The sequence below is a fragment of the Dama dama genome, chromosome 11 (genome assembly GCF_033118175.1).
Source record: "Dama dama isolate Ldn47 chromosome 11, ASM3311817v1, whole genome shotgun sequence".
In the NCBI taxonomy this organism is placed as follows: domain Eukaryota; kingdom Metazoa; phylum Chordata; class Mammalia; order Artiodactyla; family Cervidae; genus Dama; species Dama dama.
Genome location: NC_083691.1, coordinates 30757504 through 30774188, shown reverse-complemented (window position 1 = coordinate 30774188; position 16685 = coordinate 30757504). Strand labels below are relative to the sequence as shown.

Genomic DNA, 16685 nt, shown 5'->3' with positions numbered 1-16685 from the left:
AAAGAAATCTAAAAAAAAAAAACCCACGACATAAATAAATTTGGGTGATGTAGCTAAAGTAATGCTTCAGGAGAAACGTTGTAACTTTATTAAAAAGGTATGTAACCAGTGACATTATTCCACCGTAAGAAATTGGAAAATGAAGAGCAAAGAAAAATAGTTAATAGAAAGAAGGGGATAATAAAGAGCACAATGAAACAGAAAACAGAAAAATTCAGCACAAGCCACTTTTCAATGCAACTTTAAAATGCCATTACTATGATACCTCCATAAAAGAAAGTGGCTGTGGCTCCAACCATTCTCTTGAGCTCTTGAGCTTGGGAAGCTTGTCAGTTATCAGATCATTCTCATAACTTTTCATTGTGGTCACAAATAACAGATTCCCTAGAAAAACTAAAAAATAAGCTTCCTTAGTAACGAGCATTCACGTGTATTTTCTAATTAACATTTGTGACCATAGATGGACATGAAACAGATTCTGAACATTAGACATCATGTTTTTCCTAAAGTGAGAAGGGACATTTGTATTCACAGGCCTTTTAAAAGCTAGCCAGAGAAAATTACTCCAGCTGCAGTTCCCTTTTTTCAGAGTCTGTCCACAAGCTTCTGCTGATGTCTTCCGAGCCTGCCTCCTTTAAGCAGAGGAGCCCCCTGAGAAGCCGGGCTTCCCACAACATTGCTCAATCGAGCCGGTGCAGCAATTCTCAGCCTGGCCTCAAGGAGGCGCGTGTGCCGCTTTCGGAACGGGAAAGCTGCAGCTTTCTGGCTCCTGAAGCACACACACAGGATGGGCCTCTTGGAGAAGGAAAGAAGGGCTTTTGAACAAAATTTGCTGGTCTTCAAGCTCTAAAAGGCCCAAACTGCTCCCCTCCCAGCCCCCCGCGCCCGCCGGTGCCTGAGAAGCTGTCATAAAGCCTGTGTCCCTGGTAGAACCTACTACACGCACGACCCCGCCCCTTCACCCCTACCCGGCGAGCAAGGTGCGAGCGGCCTCCGCCCCGGAAAAGTTGAATGGCCGCAACTGGCACCTCAGCTCCCCTCAAAACTGGCAGAGCCTTCGGCTCCTCTGCATCACGCGAGAGCCAGACCCGACAGCCTACAGTGCCAGAGCAGTCGGCTTAGGCGGGAGAGCCCGCCGCACCTGCGGCCCAATCAGCTCGAGGCCGTCGCCTTGGTAGACGAGAACGTTCTGCGTCCAGTGATTCGATAGGAACCGCCCCACGACACCTCCGACGCGGCGACCGCTGCGTCCCTGAGCCGCGCACAAGTGCGCTCCCGCGGCCGCGTCAGGCTGAGAGGGAACCTGGTAAGCAGTAGCGCCCGCGCCCGCGCCCGCGCCCGCGCCCGCGCCCGCGCCCGCGCCCGCGCCCGCGCCCGCCGGTAGGTCCCGGTTTGCGTGCGAAGCTAAAACGCTTCTCGGTGATGGGCAGCTGCCACAGCCAGTAGCTGGGCTCGTCGCCCTCTCGCCCCGCCTTCCCCTGCGTCCGTTGACGGCCGTCCGCGCCTCTAGCCAGGCCTCGGTGGAGCGCTGGGCTCCTTTCCGAGGCTGCTGGCTTTAATAGGTCTGTCCCCGCCGCGATTCCCCAAGCCCTCAGTGCCTCCTGTGCGTTTTCCCCACCAGACAACCAGACCGGATTTAAACCCCCTCCCTCTCCCTCAGTAACTCCGCTCTGGGGAACTCTCGAGGGCCAAATCACCACGATGGGAGTGGCGGGCTAGGGGCGCCTGCCCTTAGGATCTCTTGGAAGGACGAGTGTTTGCAGAACTTGTCCCCTATGAGGACCGTCCAAGAAGACTTGGAAACTTGTAGGAAAAATGTCGCTGTAGGTTCCGCAAGGTGTTTTTGTGGGCTGTGCTTGGTCGCCCAGTCGTGTCCGACTCTTCGCGACCCCATGGACTGTAGCCCGCCAGGCTTCTCTGTCCATGGGGATTCTCCAGGCAAGAATACCGGAGTGGGTTGTCATGCCCTCCTCCAGGGGATCTTCCCAACCCATGGATTGAACCCATGTCTCCCGCATTGCAGGTGGATTTTTTACGTTTGAGCCACCAGGTGTTTTTGGCCTGAGGTATTGACCAGTGTCCATGGTGCTGATGCTGGTCAGAGGGAAAAGAACGTGAGGACTGAATGACTGGCATATCTCATTTAGTCTTGTTTTCTTCAGTAGTTCTCCATTTAGTCAGGTTTCTTGTTGGTTTTAATCCTAGGTGATTCTGACACAAACCGTTGACATAGAAAAAATTATAAGCTGTGAATTTCCAAACTCAAAACCCTCTGTGTGAGCTGATTTTCTGTGATTCTGTTTTCCTCTTTTTAGTGTTGGTGGGCACTGGATGGTGGACCACCATTTTCACTCTGCATCTTTTCAGTTAAAGCTGTTGATATTAAAGCTGTTCTGAATGTCTTGGGGACATCTTTTAAAAGCTAGCTGGAGCAGATGATTTCAACTGCAGTTCCCTTTTTTTCCAGAACTGAGGGAGCATGAGCCATTTGCAGAACTTACTGTTAGATACACTCCTGGGAACAAAGCATGTGGACAGTGCAGCCCTCATCAAACTCCAGGAGCGAAGCCTATGTGTAGCATCACCAGGATTTAGTGTAAGAAAAAAACAAGTTTGGCGTAAGAGTTTAAGTCTTTTTCTGTAAAAAGGCCATAGATAATAAAGGAAGGGGAGTGATAACATTCCAATAAAACTTTATGAACACTGAAATCTGAATTTCATGTAGTTTTTACATATTGCAAAATATTTTTATTTTTTTCAACTTTTTAAAAATGTAAAAACCATTGTTAGCTCATAGGCCTAAGAAAACTGGTAGTGGGTCAAATTTGGCCACTTCCCCATCGTTTGCCGATTTCTAGTCTGTTTAACCTCTGTAGGTAATGCCCAGTGATGTCCGAACACTTGTAAATGGGTTTGCCAAGAACCCTTTGAAAACCAGAAGAGAAGGATTGTATTTCAAGGAGAAGGACTATAAATGTGTCCGGGCAGATGACTATTCTCTTTATGCCAAGAATGTGAGTGTTCCAGACATGAAGACAACTGGTAAAAACTTTTGAGTTTGACTCCAAGTTTTCTATGCCTCTCCTGATCCTATCTTTAAAACAGACTAAGCCTGTTACTGCAGTGGCAGTATTTGAGATAGCAGCAGTCTAGTGCCATAAAGGCATATGTTAAAGAAATTACTAACAGAGCCTGGTTTTGGGAACCATTCATTCCGGATTTTATCAACTGACTATTGCCTGAACTGTCTCTCTCCACTGCAGTTCAGCTCTCATACTCTATATTATCCTTCTTTTAAAAAAGTGGCATTACTCTTGTGCTTAAAACAACTGTTGGTTCAATGTTCCTATAACAAGGGGATGATAGTCATATTTCTGGTTGCCCTGTATTATGGCTTAGGCACACTTCACCCACATTATACACTAAGTAACCTCATTTACAGATGAGGAAACTGAGGCTTAAGAAGGTTCAATAACTCTTCCATAGTCACAGCAGAAAACGGAAGTGCTGGGATTCAAACCCAGAGTGATCTAATTCCAAAATATATTTCCTTTCCATGACATCTGTTGTTCTCATCAGGACACAGAAATACTACAATCAATTTGAGAGCTTTTTCAGAATACACAAGCTGTTATTACAACAGTCTGAAACTTTTTAAGGAAACAACTAAACTAGTGAAAAAAGTAAGATTATCCAAAAACAAACGTGAATATGAGTCAGGAAATGGTGAAAAGTGTGGCTGGAGGGTAACTGCTAGTCCTGTTGTTAAAATCAAGAGAAGAGAATTCTGTTTTATTTTTATCCAGGAAAACACTGGTGTGATTGTTGTGAAGACCCATCTGTATCTTCTGGTGGCAACTTACTCTGAAGGCATGTGTCCTAGTGTCTGTGTGGAAGCCACAGAGAAGTTGGGTAAGTTTGTTCCCAATGCCTGTCTTTGCTGTGGTAGTAAAGTCTTCTGACTGCAAGTAATGCAGTCAAACCAGCTGAGTCACAGGAAAAATGGACTCCAGGGACTGGAACAATGAATCCTCCTCCAGTCTTTCCTCCCAAGAGCGTCAGCTTTGTTACCTCCCATTGCAAACTGCCTCCTTTCCTCATGGCGTCATGGTCAAGCCTTGCATCCTCTAAATTTCTTTTAGAACCCTGATCTGACAAGTCTCAGATCATATTCATTACCCTTATATCAGTCAGCTGGGGATAGGAGGTGGGGAGGGCAAGGTAAAAAAGCAGAGATGTAGCTGCTGGGGGCCATCCTCTTTAAAAGGGCCTTCTACAGAAAAAGAAATCACTGTGAGCCAGGCAGCTGTCTTCCTGGTGTCTAGTGGATTCCCCATCCGTGTCTACATTTCCGAATAAAGATCTAATGTAGAACTGGGAAATTATAGCTATGAGATATATCTATGAGAGTTTTAATTGTATTTTTAATTGTATTTTTCTCTATCAAAAATTATGCATAATTATAGAAATTTTGGGAAATAACATTTTTATTATGGAAGAGTGTAGGAACATATAATAGACAATAGACATTGTCTCCCCAGACAATGAACTCCTTGAAGTCAGGGACTGGGTCTTAACTATCCAGTCATCCTTGTATCTCCAAGTACTTAACACAGTGCCTAGTATATAGTAGTCACTCACAAATTTTTATGGAATAAATGAATCATATTGTTATTATTGTGAATGAATCATGTTTTTACTATTTACTGTTCATCAGTAAATAATATGGTCATATTGTTTTCTTTCAGGAGACTATCTAAGAAGAAAAGGGAATTAAGTCATCAAAGGACTATGAAAGATGGCTTTTATGATTTTAGAGGAAAATTATAGATCCTAAAGAAATAAATGCCTTATTTTGTGGTTTAAAAACCCTAGGCAAAAGATACTGAAAAGGAAGAATGAATTAAGGAAGCAATTTTTCTCATTTCAAGAGATTCTCTTCTTTAATTGGAATTATTTAATCCACTTTTTTTTTCTTTAGTGTTGTTCACTGGCATGAATGTGAGGCACTGATAGTTTCACAGAGTATATCTGTTGGAAGACTCCTCTATGAGTCTCTTGTATTCCCACACATATTGTTGGATATGCCAAGAATGCAAGAATGATTGAATTAATCTCCAGTCCCTCTCCCCTCTCCAGAGATCAGCGGTTGGGGGACCAGGGACAAAACTAAAAATATTTATTATATCACTTCTGGTCTTAATGGCAAGGTTGTACTGGGTAAAAAGGTGGATAGTACATCTTGCCGTCTTAGCCAGATTAAGTATTAAACATTCAGTTCATCTCAATCATCCCATCTTGTCCAGAATCTTTGCTCACCATTTGGCTTTCCATGTAGATCCATCTAGAGATTTGGGGGTCAGACCTCATGCCAATGATTTCTCCTTTTAAATCAGAACACTGACATCTGAGTTTTATAACTTAGTTATGTGGACTGTACACCCACTCTCCACATGCCGACAAACTGAGGTTTTGAGCCTGCAAGGCAGGTCTGATCTTGGATCACAGTGATCTCTAAAATACTGAAGCTATCATGAAGCCTCTTGGCTGCTCACATTTCCCAGACACACACACACGGCACTGCTGGGTACCAAGTGGGAGGATATTTCATAAACTTCATCAAGGCAAATGCGTCACTGTCTAGAGTCCTCCTATGTAGCACGGTCTAGTTGCTTCCTACAATTCTTACCACAAAGTTCCGGTCTGGCTCAGCTACTCAGACCCACAGAAGGGACCCTTTGATGGCAGCACCCTGTAGAGGTGCCCAGGAAGCAGGTGATGTTCTGAAACAGGGGTCTCCGAATAAGGAAAATTTTTGTCCTGATAGTTCACCAAGACTTGAAATGGTGCATACAGGCATGAATGTACTCAAGGGATTCATTTTTTTTCCCCAGGTCCCCAACTTCCATATGTACTTTCCTAAAATTTACCTGTTGTGATTGAGCAGTAATGCTAGTTGTCCCAGGATGCAAAAGAAAGGCCTACTCTCATTCAGCCCCAGTCCTACTGTAATACTTGGCTTGGAGTGTAAGAACTGCAAGGTGCCAAAGGAAAGGAAAATTCTCAATTATTTTTAAACTTAATGAGCTCTTCCATCCTGTATTGTAAAAAATACATCATATGTGAAGAAGAGTCCCATGAGAATAAATCAAAAAGAGCATCATTGAGAAATAGTGAAAATCTTTGTATCATAATTCACCCAGGAGAGAAAGACTCCTCGTCTTATCCACGTTTCTTAAAATTCACAAGCAAGACAGTTATCATAAAGACATGAAATAACATGATTACTTGAAAAATGAGAAACCTTTCCTGATAGAAATATGAGTTGGCTGATTAGTTTAACAATGGTGGCTGGTTTTGCCAATAAGAATGTCACAGATGTTGTTGATAAATGGGTTGAGTTTACAATGCCAAGATGTCAATTAAAATATATTTATTTTTTAAATCTATATTGGAGTACAGCTGATTTACAATGTTCCATTAGTTTCTGCTCTACAGCAAAGTAAATCAGTTACACATATACATATAGCCACTCTTTCTTAGATTCTACTCCTAGATCATTAGAGTATTGAGTAGAGTTCCCTGTGCTATACAGTAGATTCTTATTAGTTTTCTATTTTATATATAGTACTGTGTATATGTCAACCCCAATCTACCAGTTCATCCCTCCCCCCACAAATACATACTTAGAAGGATTTGGTCCAAAGAATTGTCTTAGCAAAAAAGTGTATTGGAATTAACACTTTTACTTTCCACATCCTCCTGAATATATATAAACAAGGGGCCTCTAAGAAACAGAAGCAAAAATAATAGTCATTTGATAAATCTTTGCAAAGCTTTGTTGGCAATAATCCCAGAAGCTGAGAACGACACATAGGACTGGGTAACTAATCCCTTACAGCTTGAATGGTTTCCAAATCTTTGCTTTCAACAAAATTGAAGGAAGACTTAATTAAGTTACCAGCTAATAGATCACTGAAAATAATCTCGGATGATAAATCCTTATATGGTTTTTATCATATAACTCAGAGGTATTCAAATAATTGGCTGACATTCCTATAAAGAAATTTCTTTCCCTTCTAATTTATGCAAATTAGGTTTCTCAGAGCTTGTCCATAACAATGAAAAAGATTAATGCTGAAACTAGTCTCATTCAAGCAATAATTAATATTCATCCACAGATGACATAATTATTTGGAAAAATTCAACCCCACCAATGGTCCAATAAAAATTTTATATTCAATAATTATTAACATTCAAAATAATACTTTTACTTTGGCCATGCCATGCAGCCTGTGGGATTTTAGTTCCCTGACCAGGGATAGAACCTGGAACCTAAGCAGTGAGAGCAGAGAGTCCTAACCACTGGACTGAAAGGGACTTCCCCTAAAATAATACTTTAAATAACATAAAAGTAATTCAAAATAATGTTTTGATCAGCTGTGAACTAATAATACTGTAATAATAAGTAAACCCAGAAGAAATTTAACACTTTATAGCCCTACAATCACAGAAAATTTTTAAACTAATGTCAGGTTACATATATTTTGTTGTAGATAAGAATGATCAATAAAGCATAAAACATAGCAGGATGTAATTTTTATGTAGAATGAAAATATAAGTATTGGGAGAAAATGAAATTTTAAAACTTCCAACTGTTAAAGAACTTGTTTGGGTACTTTTGAGTGGATGATTATAGTATTAAATTGCTCTAAAATCCAACTCCACTTGATACATTTAAAAGCCTGATATGAGTTTTAAATGTCAGTATTTATGACCAGAAACCATATCTTTTGTACCACCTTAAATGTAAGATGGAAAGTTTTAGATATCAACTTTAAAATATGAGGAATGCAGCTTTTAAAAATGCTTTTTGTCTACTGATGAAGACCACTGCCTGGAGTAAGAACTGTCTTGGGTTCTGAGTCATACGGATGGGTCCCCAGGAAAATGGCAGAGGCAGGTAACCAAATAGGCAGCCCCACCAAGCTGACTGCAAGCTCTTTCCTTTCCTACAGCCTTCCTGAGTCTTTGCTCCTGAGATTTGCCCTTCAATCTCTGGGCGGAGTGCCCATGGAGAGAGGGGAGGAAGAGCCCAGACAAAGTCCTGCAGGCACAGAAGCTGGCATGGTACCCAGAGGTGAACTGCCCCAGCTCCTCTAGGCAAGGACCAGTTGTCATCACTGAGCTGCTGGGCTGTCCAAGCTTGAGCGTGGTTACCACAGAAGCTGCTGGTTTACGCAGAACCCTTCAGAGGCCATCTGGGAGAGATTATGCCCTCACCCCCATTTAACTTTCAGGATAAGCAGCAGCAGTTGTACCCTCACATCAGCTGGGTTTCTGGGACACATGCTTCCACCTAATTCCTAACACAGATCTTGCTTGTTCTGCTAAAACATGAACCTGTTGGGGAGTTCCTCTAAGGCCAGAGATGTGGACTGTGGAATACTGCTGCAGCAACCAGTGATCTAAAATTTACCACCCAATTCTACAACTTATATTTTGACAAAAAGGGGCTGGAGCAAGGATGTTTTAAGGAAATTAACCTGTTTTTGTAGTTTCCAGCAGAGCTCTCTGTTGACCCTTTGAGAGGTTAGTGTCCTGAGACGCACAATTACGTATTTCCATAAGGCCTGCTGCTCTGTGTGGCTTGTGGGATCTCAGTTCCCCAATCAGGGGTGGAGTCCATGCCACCAGCGATGGAAGCTTTGAGTCTTAACCACTGGACCTCCAGGGAAGTCCCCTGGGTCTTATTCTTTAATTATCAGGGAGTCAGCAGTATAAGTTCCTGCCCTCCCTGGGACATGGTCCCTCTGAGACACTATAGCCTACCCAAAAAAAGAAGCAAAAAATACCCACCACAAAGTTTCCAGAAAAGGCCTCCTACGGACCTTTCCTCTGAATACACTGTTGGGCTTCTTCTGTCCCTTTTCTTGCAATAGTGGTTTTGACACAGATGACAAAAGGAGGGACAGTGGCTGACAGGCATTTTTGGAAAACAGGCCTTATAAAAATATGTAATTTGGGTAGCCTTCTTGCAAGAGAGGGATATCAGGAGAGGGATGTAAATAAAGAGAAAGGGAGTTTGTAATTGAAGGGACAGATGGGTGCCCCAGGTAGTCTTTCCTTCTACTCTAGAGCCTTGGGCAGGATCAGGAGAGAAAGAGTTTGATTTCTGGCTCTGACACTCATCAGCTATGTGCCCCTTGAAATCAAATTAATCGTTCTGTTGATACATCTCAATTCCTTTTTAGTGAAGTGTCATAAAACTCAAATAAAAAAAAAAAACTCAAATAAGAGAACACATGTGAAGAGACAAATTATAAGACACTGCAAAAAAAAAAGTTACCTTTTTATACAGGTGCACATACACGTGTATTCTTCTAATCCAGTGGCTTGTAACCAGAAGCAGGTGGTTTTTTTGCTCCCTAGGGATATCTCACAATGTCAAGACTTTTTTTTATTGTCACAACTGTAGAAGGGTGCTGTTGGTATCTAATGGGTGGAGACCAGGGGTGCTGCTAAACACCCCACGATGCACTGGGAAGTCTTTCCAAACAAAAAATTATTTAGTCCAAAATGTCAATTGTGGCGAGGTTGAGAGACCCTGATGTAATAAGCATTTATACAGCTTTTATTTAACCAGGCTAAATTGCCTCACTGGGCAGCCTCTTCCAGGGGCCACTCCCTCATCCTCAGGAAAGACAGGAAAAACCATAGAAGTTTAAAGAATCCCAGGACTGCTTTTATCCTCCCTTTCCCCCCAGCGCTCCTCTGTTTTTTTCTCAGAAGCACCCTTTTTGCCCACCTTACTACAGAGACCAAGGGCAGAAAGAGACTGACAGCACAAACCAGCTAAAAGCCTGCCACGCTGAGAAACGGACCGGTCGCCCGCCAAGAGTTCCGGTTCTAGTTCCCTTAGAGAGAGGGAAGGATTCTCAAAGTTGAGTGCCTAACAGCATTTCACGCTAAACCAAAGGAAGGACTAGATTCCACAGGCTCAAAAATTCACAAAAATCTGATTTGCCGCCACTAGCTTTGCATTTTCAAGGGAGAAGGAAGAAGGGGAGGGTTGATTCCGGCCAACCCCACCCCCTGCACTACCCAGAGTGCAGCCGTCCGGCTCCTAGGACCCGCCGGGCGCTCAGGACCGCCCCGTCACCTGGAGCAGCAGCAAAAGCAGCAGAGGCCGGGCCTGGAGCAAGTAAGGAGCTCACACCAGCTCCAGCGATCCAGACAGGTGGGAGATTCGAACTCAGAGGGAGTGAAAATTGCCTCATGCTCTTCAGTGTTTTCCTGTTCCGCCCGCAGCCAGTCGGTGCGGCCAGCCTCCCTGCACCCTCATCCCAGCCTGCGCCTTCCGCGCGGGGTTGGCCTGGAGGCGGCAGGGTCCTCGCTGGAAGGAGAGCAGGGGCCGGCGGCCAGACGGATTGAGGGAGGCCGCTGGCCGGCAGTGGGGCACTGGGCCCCTCAAAGAAGTTTTCTGTGCCCTGTGTGTCCTCAGAGACCATGATAGCTGTGCACTTTGACAAGCCGGGAGGACCAGAAAATCTTTACTTGAAGGAAGTGGCCAAGACCAGCCCAGGCGAGGGGGAAGTCCTCCTGAAGGTGGCAGCCAGCGCCCTGAACAGGGCGGACTTACTCCAGGTACCCAGGGGTCTGGCAGCAGCTGGGACTGAGCAGGGCAACGCGGTCTTCAATAAACATTCACCAGACAGATGAAGGAGACTTTAGGCACTGCCATTAACGCTCATCATGACCTGCTTCCTCCCGGTTCTGAAACTAGAACCATTTAGCCTCCCTTGTTTTACACAAAGAAAAGGGGTAAGTGCACAGCAGAGGCCACCCTGAGTCACTCCACTGTCTGTCTGCTCAGGCTTCCCCATTTCTTGGCGGGGTGGGTGTTAGACCTCCCTGTATCTCCTTTGAAAGTGAAAAAGTCAAAGCATCAGCACAGTCTTGTCTGACTCTTTGCAACCCCATGGACTGTAGCCCACCAGCCTCCTCGGTCCACTGGATTCTTCAGGCAAAAATACTGAAGTAGGTTGCCATTCCCTTCTCCAGGGGATCTTTATGACCCGGGATTGAACTGAGAGGATAACAGGCAGGAAGGCCAGGGGTCTCCAAATGGAGGAAATAGGCTTCAAGTGTCAGACATTTTTTATCTCCCTCTTAAGTGGCAGGAGGAAACAAACAAGTGTTAGATTTTTTTCCCTCCTCTATACAAATTTAAAGAGGTTTCTCTTAAAATTCTGTGTTGCCATAATGAAACCTGGTTTCACCTGAACTTTTCTCAAACCTTGAGCTAACCAAAGCATTTTTCTTTTGGAAATGTTTGTCTTAAGCTATGTTAATGAACTATATCCTCGACTCTGTCTTTCTTCAAGTCGGTTTTGCCTAAGACTCGGAACTGATTTGACAAACCTGCATGTTTTACTCTTAATCTATGTTAATGAAACCATATATTTACTTGGAAACCTGCCTTTCTTCAAGATTCATGTCAATGGTTTTATGGCCCAGGATGACTCACCTGGTGCCAGTGTTATCTCAAAATGCATGTTGTCAGTGAGGGCCTTGGGGCTGAGTTTTGAGACATCTCCTTTCTATAATTAACAGCTTGCTAGTAGCTATATAACATCCAGCTAAAGACTAGCAGGGGGGCACTCTTCTTGCCCCCTTCTGATGTCTATGTCAGAAGCTTTCTCTATCTCTTCTATACTTTAACACAACTTTATTACACAAAAGCTCTGAGCGATCAAGCCTCATCACTGGCCCTGGATTGAATTCCTCTCTTCCGGAGGCCAAGAATCCTGGCGTCTTTCCTGGTTCAGCAACAACCTTTCAGAACCTAGGTCTCTTACGTTGCAGGTGGATTCTTTACCATCTGAGCCACTAGGGAAGCCCCGCCTCAAAGGTTGGCATCCTTACACGAGAAGTCAAAGCTGGGCCGCCTGGGTGAAAATCAGGACTCCTAACTGCTCCTCAGGCAACCCCGTTCACCATTTGTACTCTACAGACAAAGAAACTGAGAGTCAGAGAGGTTCAGCAATGAGCCCAAAGCCACACACTAGTAACCAGGGGAGCAGTGATTCAGACTGAGGTCTTTGTCTTAAGGCACCTGAGTCTGTATTCTTTCCACTCTGAGGGTTCAAGAGCTGGCAGGGGGCAGTGCTTTTAAGAACTTTCTTCCAACTTCTTCTAGAAGCACTAAACTGGGTCACCTGCATTTTTTGAAGTGATTAAGAAATGTACACCAGAATCACAGGGGCACTTACTCAAAATAAATAGCGCAGGGATCCAGGCATGTATACTTTGCAAAAGGATCTCAAATTGTTCTGATGCACACTTCTAGTTCAGTCCCTCTGGTCTCGGGCCTCTGGCGATTGTGAGGCATGAGTACAGAGCCTGGCACTTGATATATGAGATATATCATTAGGAAGCCCATGGTTTAGTTACTAGTCTTGCTATTAACTTGTTTTGCTACCCTGGTTCCCCTGACAAGGCGTCAGTTTCTTCATTTGTAAAACAAAGGGTTTAGATGATACAAGGACTGGAAGTGATACCACAAGTTACACATCCACTGATTATGGGACCTATAGTCTCTTACTTGTATGAAACAAATTACCTCCCCTCTTTTTCTTGACTTAAAAAACCTAATTTTACCCTGAATTTTGTCTTAAAGGGGGAGGAGGGGAGCTATGGGAAGAAAGCTAGGGATGCTGACACAGATTTCTGATCATGCTTACTACCTAGTGTGTCCTCTTTCTGCAGAGACAAGGCCAGTATGCCCCACCTCCAGGAGCCAGCAACATTTTGGGACTTGAGGCATCTGGACACGTGGCAGAGCTGGGAGCTGGCTGCCAGGGACCCTGGAAGGTCGGGGACCCAGCCATGGTTCTGCTGTCTGGCGGGGGCCAGGCTCAGTATGTCACTGTCCCTGCAGAGCTCCTCATGCCCATCCCGGCAGGACTGACCATGTGCCAGGCTGCAGCCATCCCAGAGGCCTGGCTCACCGCCTTCCAGCTATTACATCTCGTGGGTAAGGACCACCCCACCCCATGCTCACTCCATACAGCACAGTTCAATTTATTCATTTATTCATAACTCAGCCACCTCAAAACCCAGCATTCCTGAAGGGCAGCTTTGATCTGGCCACTGAGCAACAGCCAACCCCAGCACCTCACCCTACTTAGTATCAGATCCTCATACTATGTAGCAATGGCTTGATATGGCTGAAAATCATGGTTAGCAGATAGAAAAGCACTGGTAAGCACTGGATAGAAGGCCTGTGTGCATCTTCTCACTGTTAGCCCAGTAGTAGTCCCAGCTTCTCAGTCTTGCTAAGCTCTCTGAGAGCCCTAGTGCAGCAGGTGGAGCCATTCAACAACTCCTTAATTCCTCCTCACTCCCGCTGAAGCCAGCCAAGAGCTCATGTGAGGGTCTCTGCCTTTGGGGAAGTCAGTGTAACTGGGAAGACAAGCACAGTGTTTGGAAGGGTGGCCCTGTCTCTAACTACAAACTACAACAGAAGCTTAAGGTGAGAAAGGTTGGTATGGGCGAAGTCAGAGAAGGCTTTCTGGAATAGAAGGACTTGAAGGGTGGTAGAGCTGTGATGGACAGAAGGCACACCAAGTGGCCTAAAAGCATCAAGGTGAGATTGGCTGCTTCACTCTCAAGTGAAGGATGGGAACTTCCCTGGTGGTCCAGTGGCTATGACTCCATGCTACCAATGCAGGGGACCCAGGTTCAATCTGGTCAGGGAACCAGATCCCACATGCCGCAAATAAGAAATTGCATACTGCATCGAAGATCAAAGATCCTGCATGCCACAATGCAGCCAAATAAATAAAAATTTTTAAAATAAGACAGCAAGAAATTTGACATTTGGTGGTCCCAGGGCCAGGTAATCACAGAAGAATAAGCCTATGTGGTAAAGGTATAGCAGTTGCAAAGTAAAGAAAATGGTTCCTATACTTTCTATCACAGGAAATGTGCAGGCTGGAGACTCTGTGCTAATCCATGCAGGAGCAAGTGGTGTGGGCACAGCTGCCATCCAACTTGCCCGGATGGTTGGGGCTACTCCTCTGGTCACAGCTAGTTCCCAGCAGAAGCTTCAAATAGCAGAAAAGCTCGGAGCAGCTGCAGGATTCAATTACAAAGAAGAGGATTTTTCTGAAGCAACACTGAAATTCACTAAAGGTAAACAAAGCTTCTGCAGTTCAGCAGGAGTTTCAGAGATAATTAAATAAAATTCTCACCAGCCACAAAGTTGCTTCTGGATTTTTTTTTCCCTCTGCTAAAAGCATAACACCTGCCCAGGCCAAATTCTAGTACTCTACTGTTTGACCACTGGAGACAGGCAGGCAGTATTTAGGACTAAGGTGATTTTCATGGGCATTCTTATAAGTGATACAATTTACATGCTTTTTACAAAGGGGATAATCACACCGAGTTGGCCTGGAATTACTCAGGACCTCTTTTTCCCAACCAGTCACTCTGTAGTGAATTAAAAGCAAGTAGGGGTAGAAACTAGTTTGATTGGGTCGTTTAATTTTCTGGAATTGCACTTGTTTGTTAGCCATCTGTAAGCCTTCTTTGGAGAAATGTCTGTTTAGTTCTTTGGCACATTTTTTGATTGGGAGAAACTAGTTTGGAGCTGGTCATAGTAGGCTTTGGTAGGTAGCGCCCTAAGTGGGTAAGTAAATGTGTATGCCTCTATATTCTAGAGCCAAATCTGTTTATATTTGGCTCATCCTATTCCATTTTTTGACAAGAATCAAAAAAAGAGTTAAAAAGAAAGCTATCAAAGCCATGATTCAGAGAACCCTGTGCAGACACTTCATAACTTAGATATGAACAAGCCTGTTCTGTAGGCTGGGGTGGGTCTCCCCTATTCCCTTGGGTGCCAGTGGGTCTCTACTTATGTGGAGGTCAGGGAAAATACCAGATCATGGTGTTGCCTATTTCCCTCTTGCTGTGGCAGGGATCATAAAATATGAACTATATCACACATATATGATAGACTTCAGGTCTCTAAACTCCATTTACAACCATGGTTCTATAAGCAATGTTCTGGGTTCCAACCTATAGATTTACTGCTTGCACTTGTATATATTTATACCCATATTTCCACAAATATGCCATGTAATCTTCTTTTGCACCAATCTTTCTGATTCTGACTAGCATCACAAATCTGTGTTTCATGTGAAAGGTGCTGGAGTCAACCTCATTCTAGACTGCATAGGTGGCTCCTACTGGGAGAAAAATGTCAACTGCCTGGCTCTTGATGGTCGCTGGGTTCTCTATGGTCTGCTGGGAGGAGCTGACGTCAATGGGCCTCTGTTTTCAAAGCTACTTTTTAAAAGGGGAAGTCTGATTACCAGTCTTCTAAGATCTAGGGACAAAAAGGTGAGTGATGGGTGAAAATAAAACATGTGATTTAACTATTATCCAGAAAAGTGTGATTCATTCACATAATCCTGAGAAAGGATCACATATTAAGTTGGAGAGCCTGTAGAAACCTGCCCCACTGTGGATAAACTGGTAACCTAATTTCAAGAACTAATTAAAATTGGTTGATGAAGGCCTCAACATCTGGGAAAGAGGGTGGCTAATACTTAATATAGTATGTAAACTTCATATAAAATGAACAAAGCCTTGACTATATTAGGAAGTATTTCTAATAGTACCAAGACTTCTGTTTGCAAAGGCAGAACTGTTCTCAGTGTGCTAAGAAAACCTCTTAGGTAAGTAAGGTTAGTAAGCTTCTACCTTTAACAGATTATACATTCCTGAAATTTTGTAGCATTCCAACAGGTGCCAGCTTTGGGAATGTTTCCTCACAGGGTTTCACACCTGCTGGGGGATAACAGGGGTTAAGCATCTCTTTTGAATTGAGCCTATATAAGTCCTCTCTGTGGCTGCCTCCTGCTTGAAGTCCGTATTTAAAAAGAGTCCTTCAGCTTTCAGTGACACTAATATTTTCTCCATGCTTTGATCTTTACCTAGTACAGAACCGAGCTTACAAATCTAGAGGCATGCACATACATGCTAGGAGTGAGGTGATTATTACATACCCTTGTGTGACTTCATATGTGTATGAGTTTCAGAGAAAGCAGAAACGCTAAGCAGGGTGGGGAGTGACAAAGAAAGGCCTCCATCCAGGCTGACGGTCTTCTTTTCCTTATCTTAAGTACAAGCAAATGCTGGTGAAGGCTTTCACAGAGCAAATTCTGCCCCACTTCTCCACGGAGGGCCCTCAACGCTTACTGCCGGTTCTGGACAGAGTCTACCCCGTGGCTGAAGTCCAAGAAGCCCATGAGTACATGGAGACTAACAAGAACGTGGGCAAAATCGTCCTGGAGCTGCCCCAGTGAAAAAGGAGGTAGTACAAGACAAGGCTACCTTCAGTCTTCCGACAGCAAATTTGGGAGAAAACTCTGTACGCAGTCAGGCTATCGGGTGCCACTCCAGGCTCGCCTGTAACTCCCTATTCCTCCCCCAGCCTCCTCAAATTATCAACATAAAGATGGTCTAAGGAAATAAAGAGTGGACTTGACGAGTGGCGCGTGGACTCCGGTCGCCGGCTGAGGGGAGAGGTGGGAGTCGGGACAGGCATAGTCGCGGAGATTAGAGTAGAGGCCTGGTCAGCTCATGCTCAATTTCGGGGACCTGCGCTAGCGCCA

At 44.3% G+C, this 16685-nt stretch overlaps 3 protein-coding genes across 7 annotated transcripts in view; 2 read left to right on the top strand and 1 right to left on the bottom strand.

The window, feature by feature from the left end:
• Nucleotides 1-1272, bottom strand: part of LOC133064602 (protein FAM228A-like) — a 47326-nt gene extending 46054 nt beyond the window's left edge. Inside the window, exons 1-2 of the mRNA XM_061154908.1 lie at nucleotides 1142-1272; nucleotides 266-393 (exon numbers count right to left, since the gene is read on the bottom strand). Of these exons, the coding sequence (XP_061010891.1) occupies nucleotides 266-361 (96 nt within the window). The 5' untranslated portion in view covers nucleotides 362-393; nucleotides 1142-1272. The remainder of the gene's footprint in view (nucleotides 1-265; nucleotides 394-1141) is intronic.
• PFN4 (profilin family member 4) lies at nucleotides 1169-9584 on the top strand. 2 transcript variants are annotated; one of them, XM_061154915.1, is made up of 5 exons: nucleotides 1169-1306; nucleotides 2468-2596; nucleotides 2877-3014; nucleotides 3807-3912; nucleotides 8019-9584. In XM_061154915.1, the coding sequence occupies exons 2-5, from the start codon at nucleotides 2480-2482 to the stop codon at nucleotides 8039-8041; spliced, it is 384 nt and encodes a 127-aa protein (XP_061010898.1). In that variant the 5' UTR covers nucleotides 1169-1306; nucleotides 2468-2479; the 3' UTR covers nucleotides 8042-9584. The 2 variants fall into 2 exon arrangements, with proteins under 2 accessions (XP_061010898.1, XP_061010897.1); XM_061154914.1 differs by lacking the exon at nucleotides 8019-9584 and adding an exon at nucleotides 4749-6597.
• Nucleotides 9585-9591: 7 nt separating this feature from the next.
• TP53I3 (tumor protein p53 inducible protein 3) lies at nucleotides 9592-16558 on the top strand. 4 transcript variants are annotated; one of them, XM_061154909.1, is made up of 6 exons: nucleotides 9592-10240; nucleotides 10505-10647; nucleotides 12772-13039; nucleotides 13987-14199; nucleotides 15212-15408; nucleotides 16194-16558. In XM_061154909.1, exons 2-6 carry the CDS (start codon nucleotides 10510-10512, stop codon nucleotides 16374-16376), a joined length of 999 nt encoding a protein of 332 aa, XP_061010892.1. In that variant the 5' UTR covers nucleotides 9592-10240; nucleotides 10505-10509; the 3' UTR covers nucleotides 16377-16558. The 4 variants fall into 4 exon arrangements, with proteins under 4 accessions (XP_061010892.1, XP_061010894.1, XP_061010896.1 ...); XM_061154911.1 differs by having other exon boundaries at nucleotides 9592-10647; XM_061154912.1 differs by lacking the exons at nucleotides 9592-10240; nucleotides 10505-10647 and adding an exon at nucleotides 10663-10824.
• Nucleotides 16559-16685: the final 127 nt, after the last annotated feature.

Coding starts and splice junctions, on each gene's coding strand:
- PFN4 (XM_061154914.1), top strand. CDS start 2,480: ATGAGCCATTTGCAGAACTTACTGTTAGATACACTCCTGGGAACAAAG. Junction 2,597..2,876: donor TAGCATCACCAGGATTTAGT/GTAAGAAAAAAA, acceptor TAACCTCTGTAG/GTAATGCCCAGTGATGTCCG. Junction 3,015..3,806: donor ATTCTCTTTATGCCAAGAAT/GTGAGTGTTCCA, acceptor ATTTTTATCCAG/GAAAACACTGGTGTGATTGT.
- TP53I3 (XM_061154909.1), top strand. CDS start 10,510: ATGATAGCTGTGCACTTTGACAAGCCGGGAGGACCAGAAAATCTTTAC. Junction 13,040..13,986: donor CCAGCTATTACATCTCGTGG/GTAAGGACCACC, acceptor TTTCTATCACAG/GAAATGTGCAGGCTGGAGAC. Junction 15,409..16,193: donor TAAGATCTAGGGACAAAAAG/GTGAGTGATGGG, acceptor CCTTATCTTAAG/TACAAGCAAATGCTGGTGAA.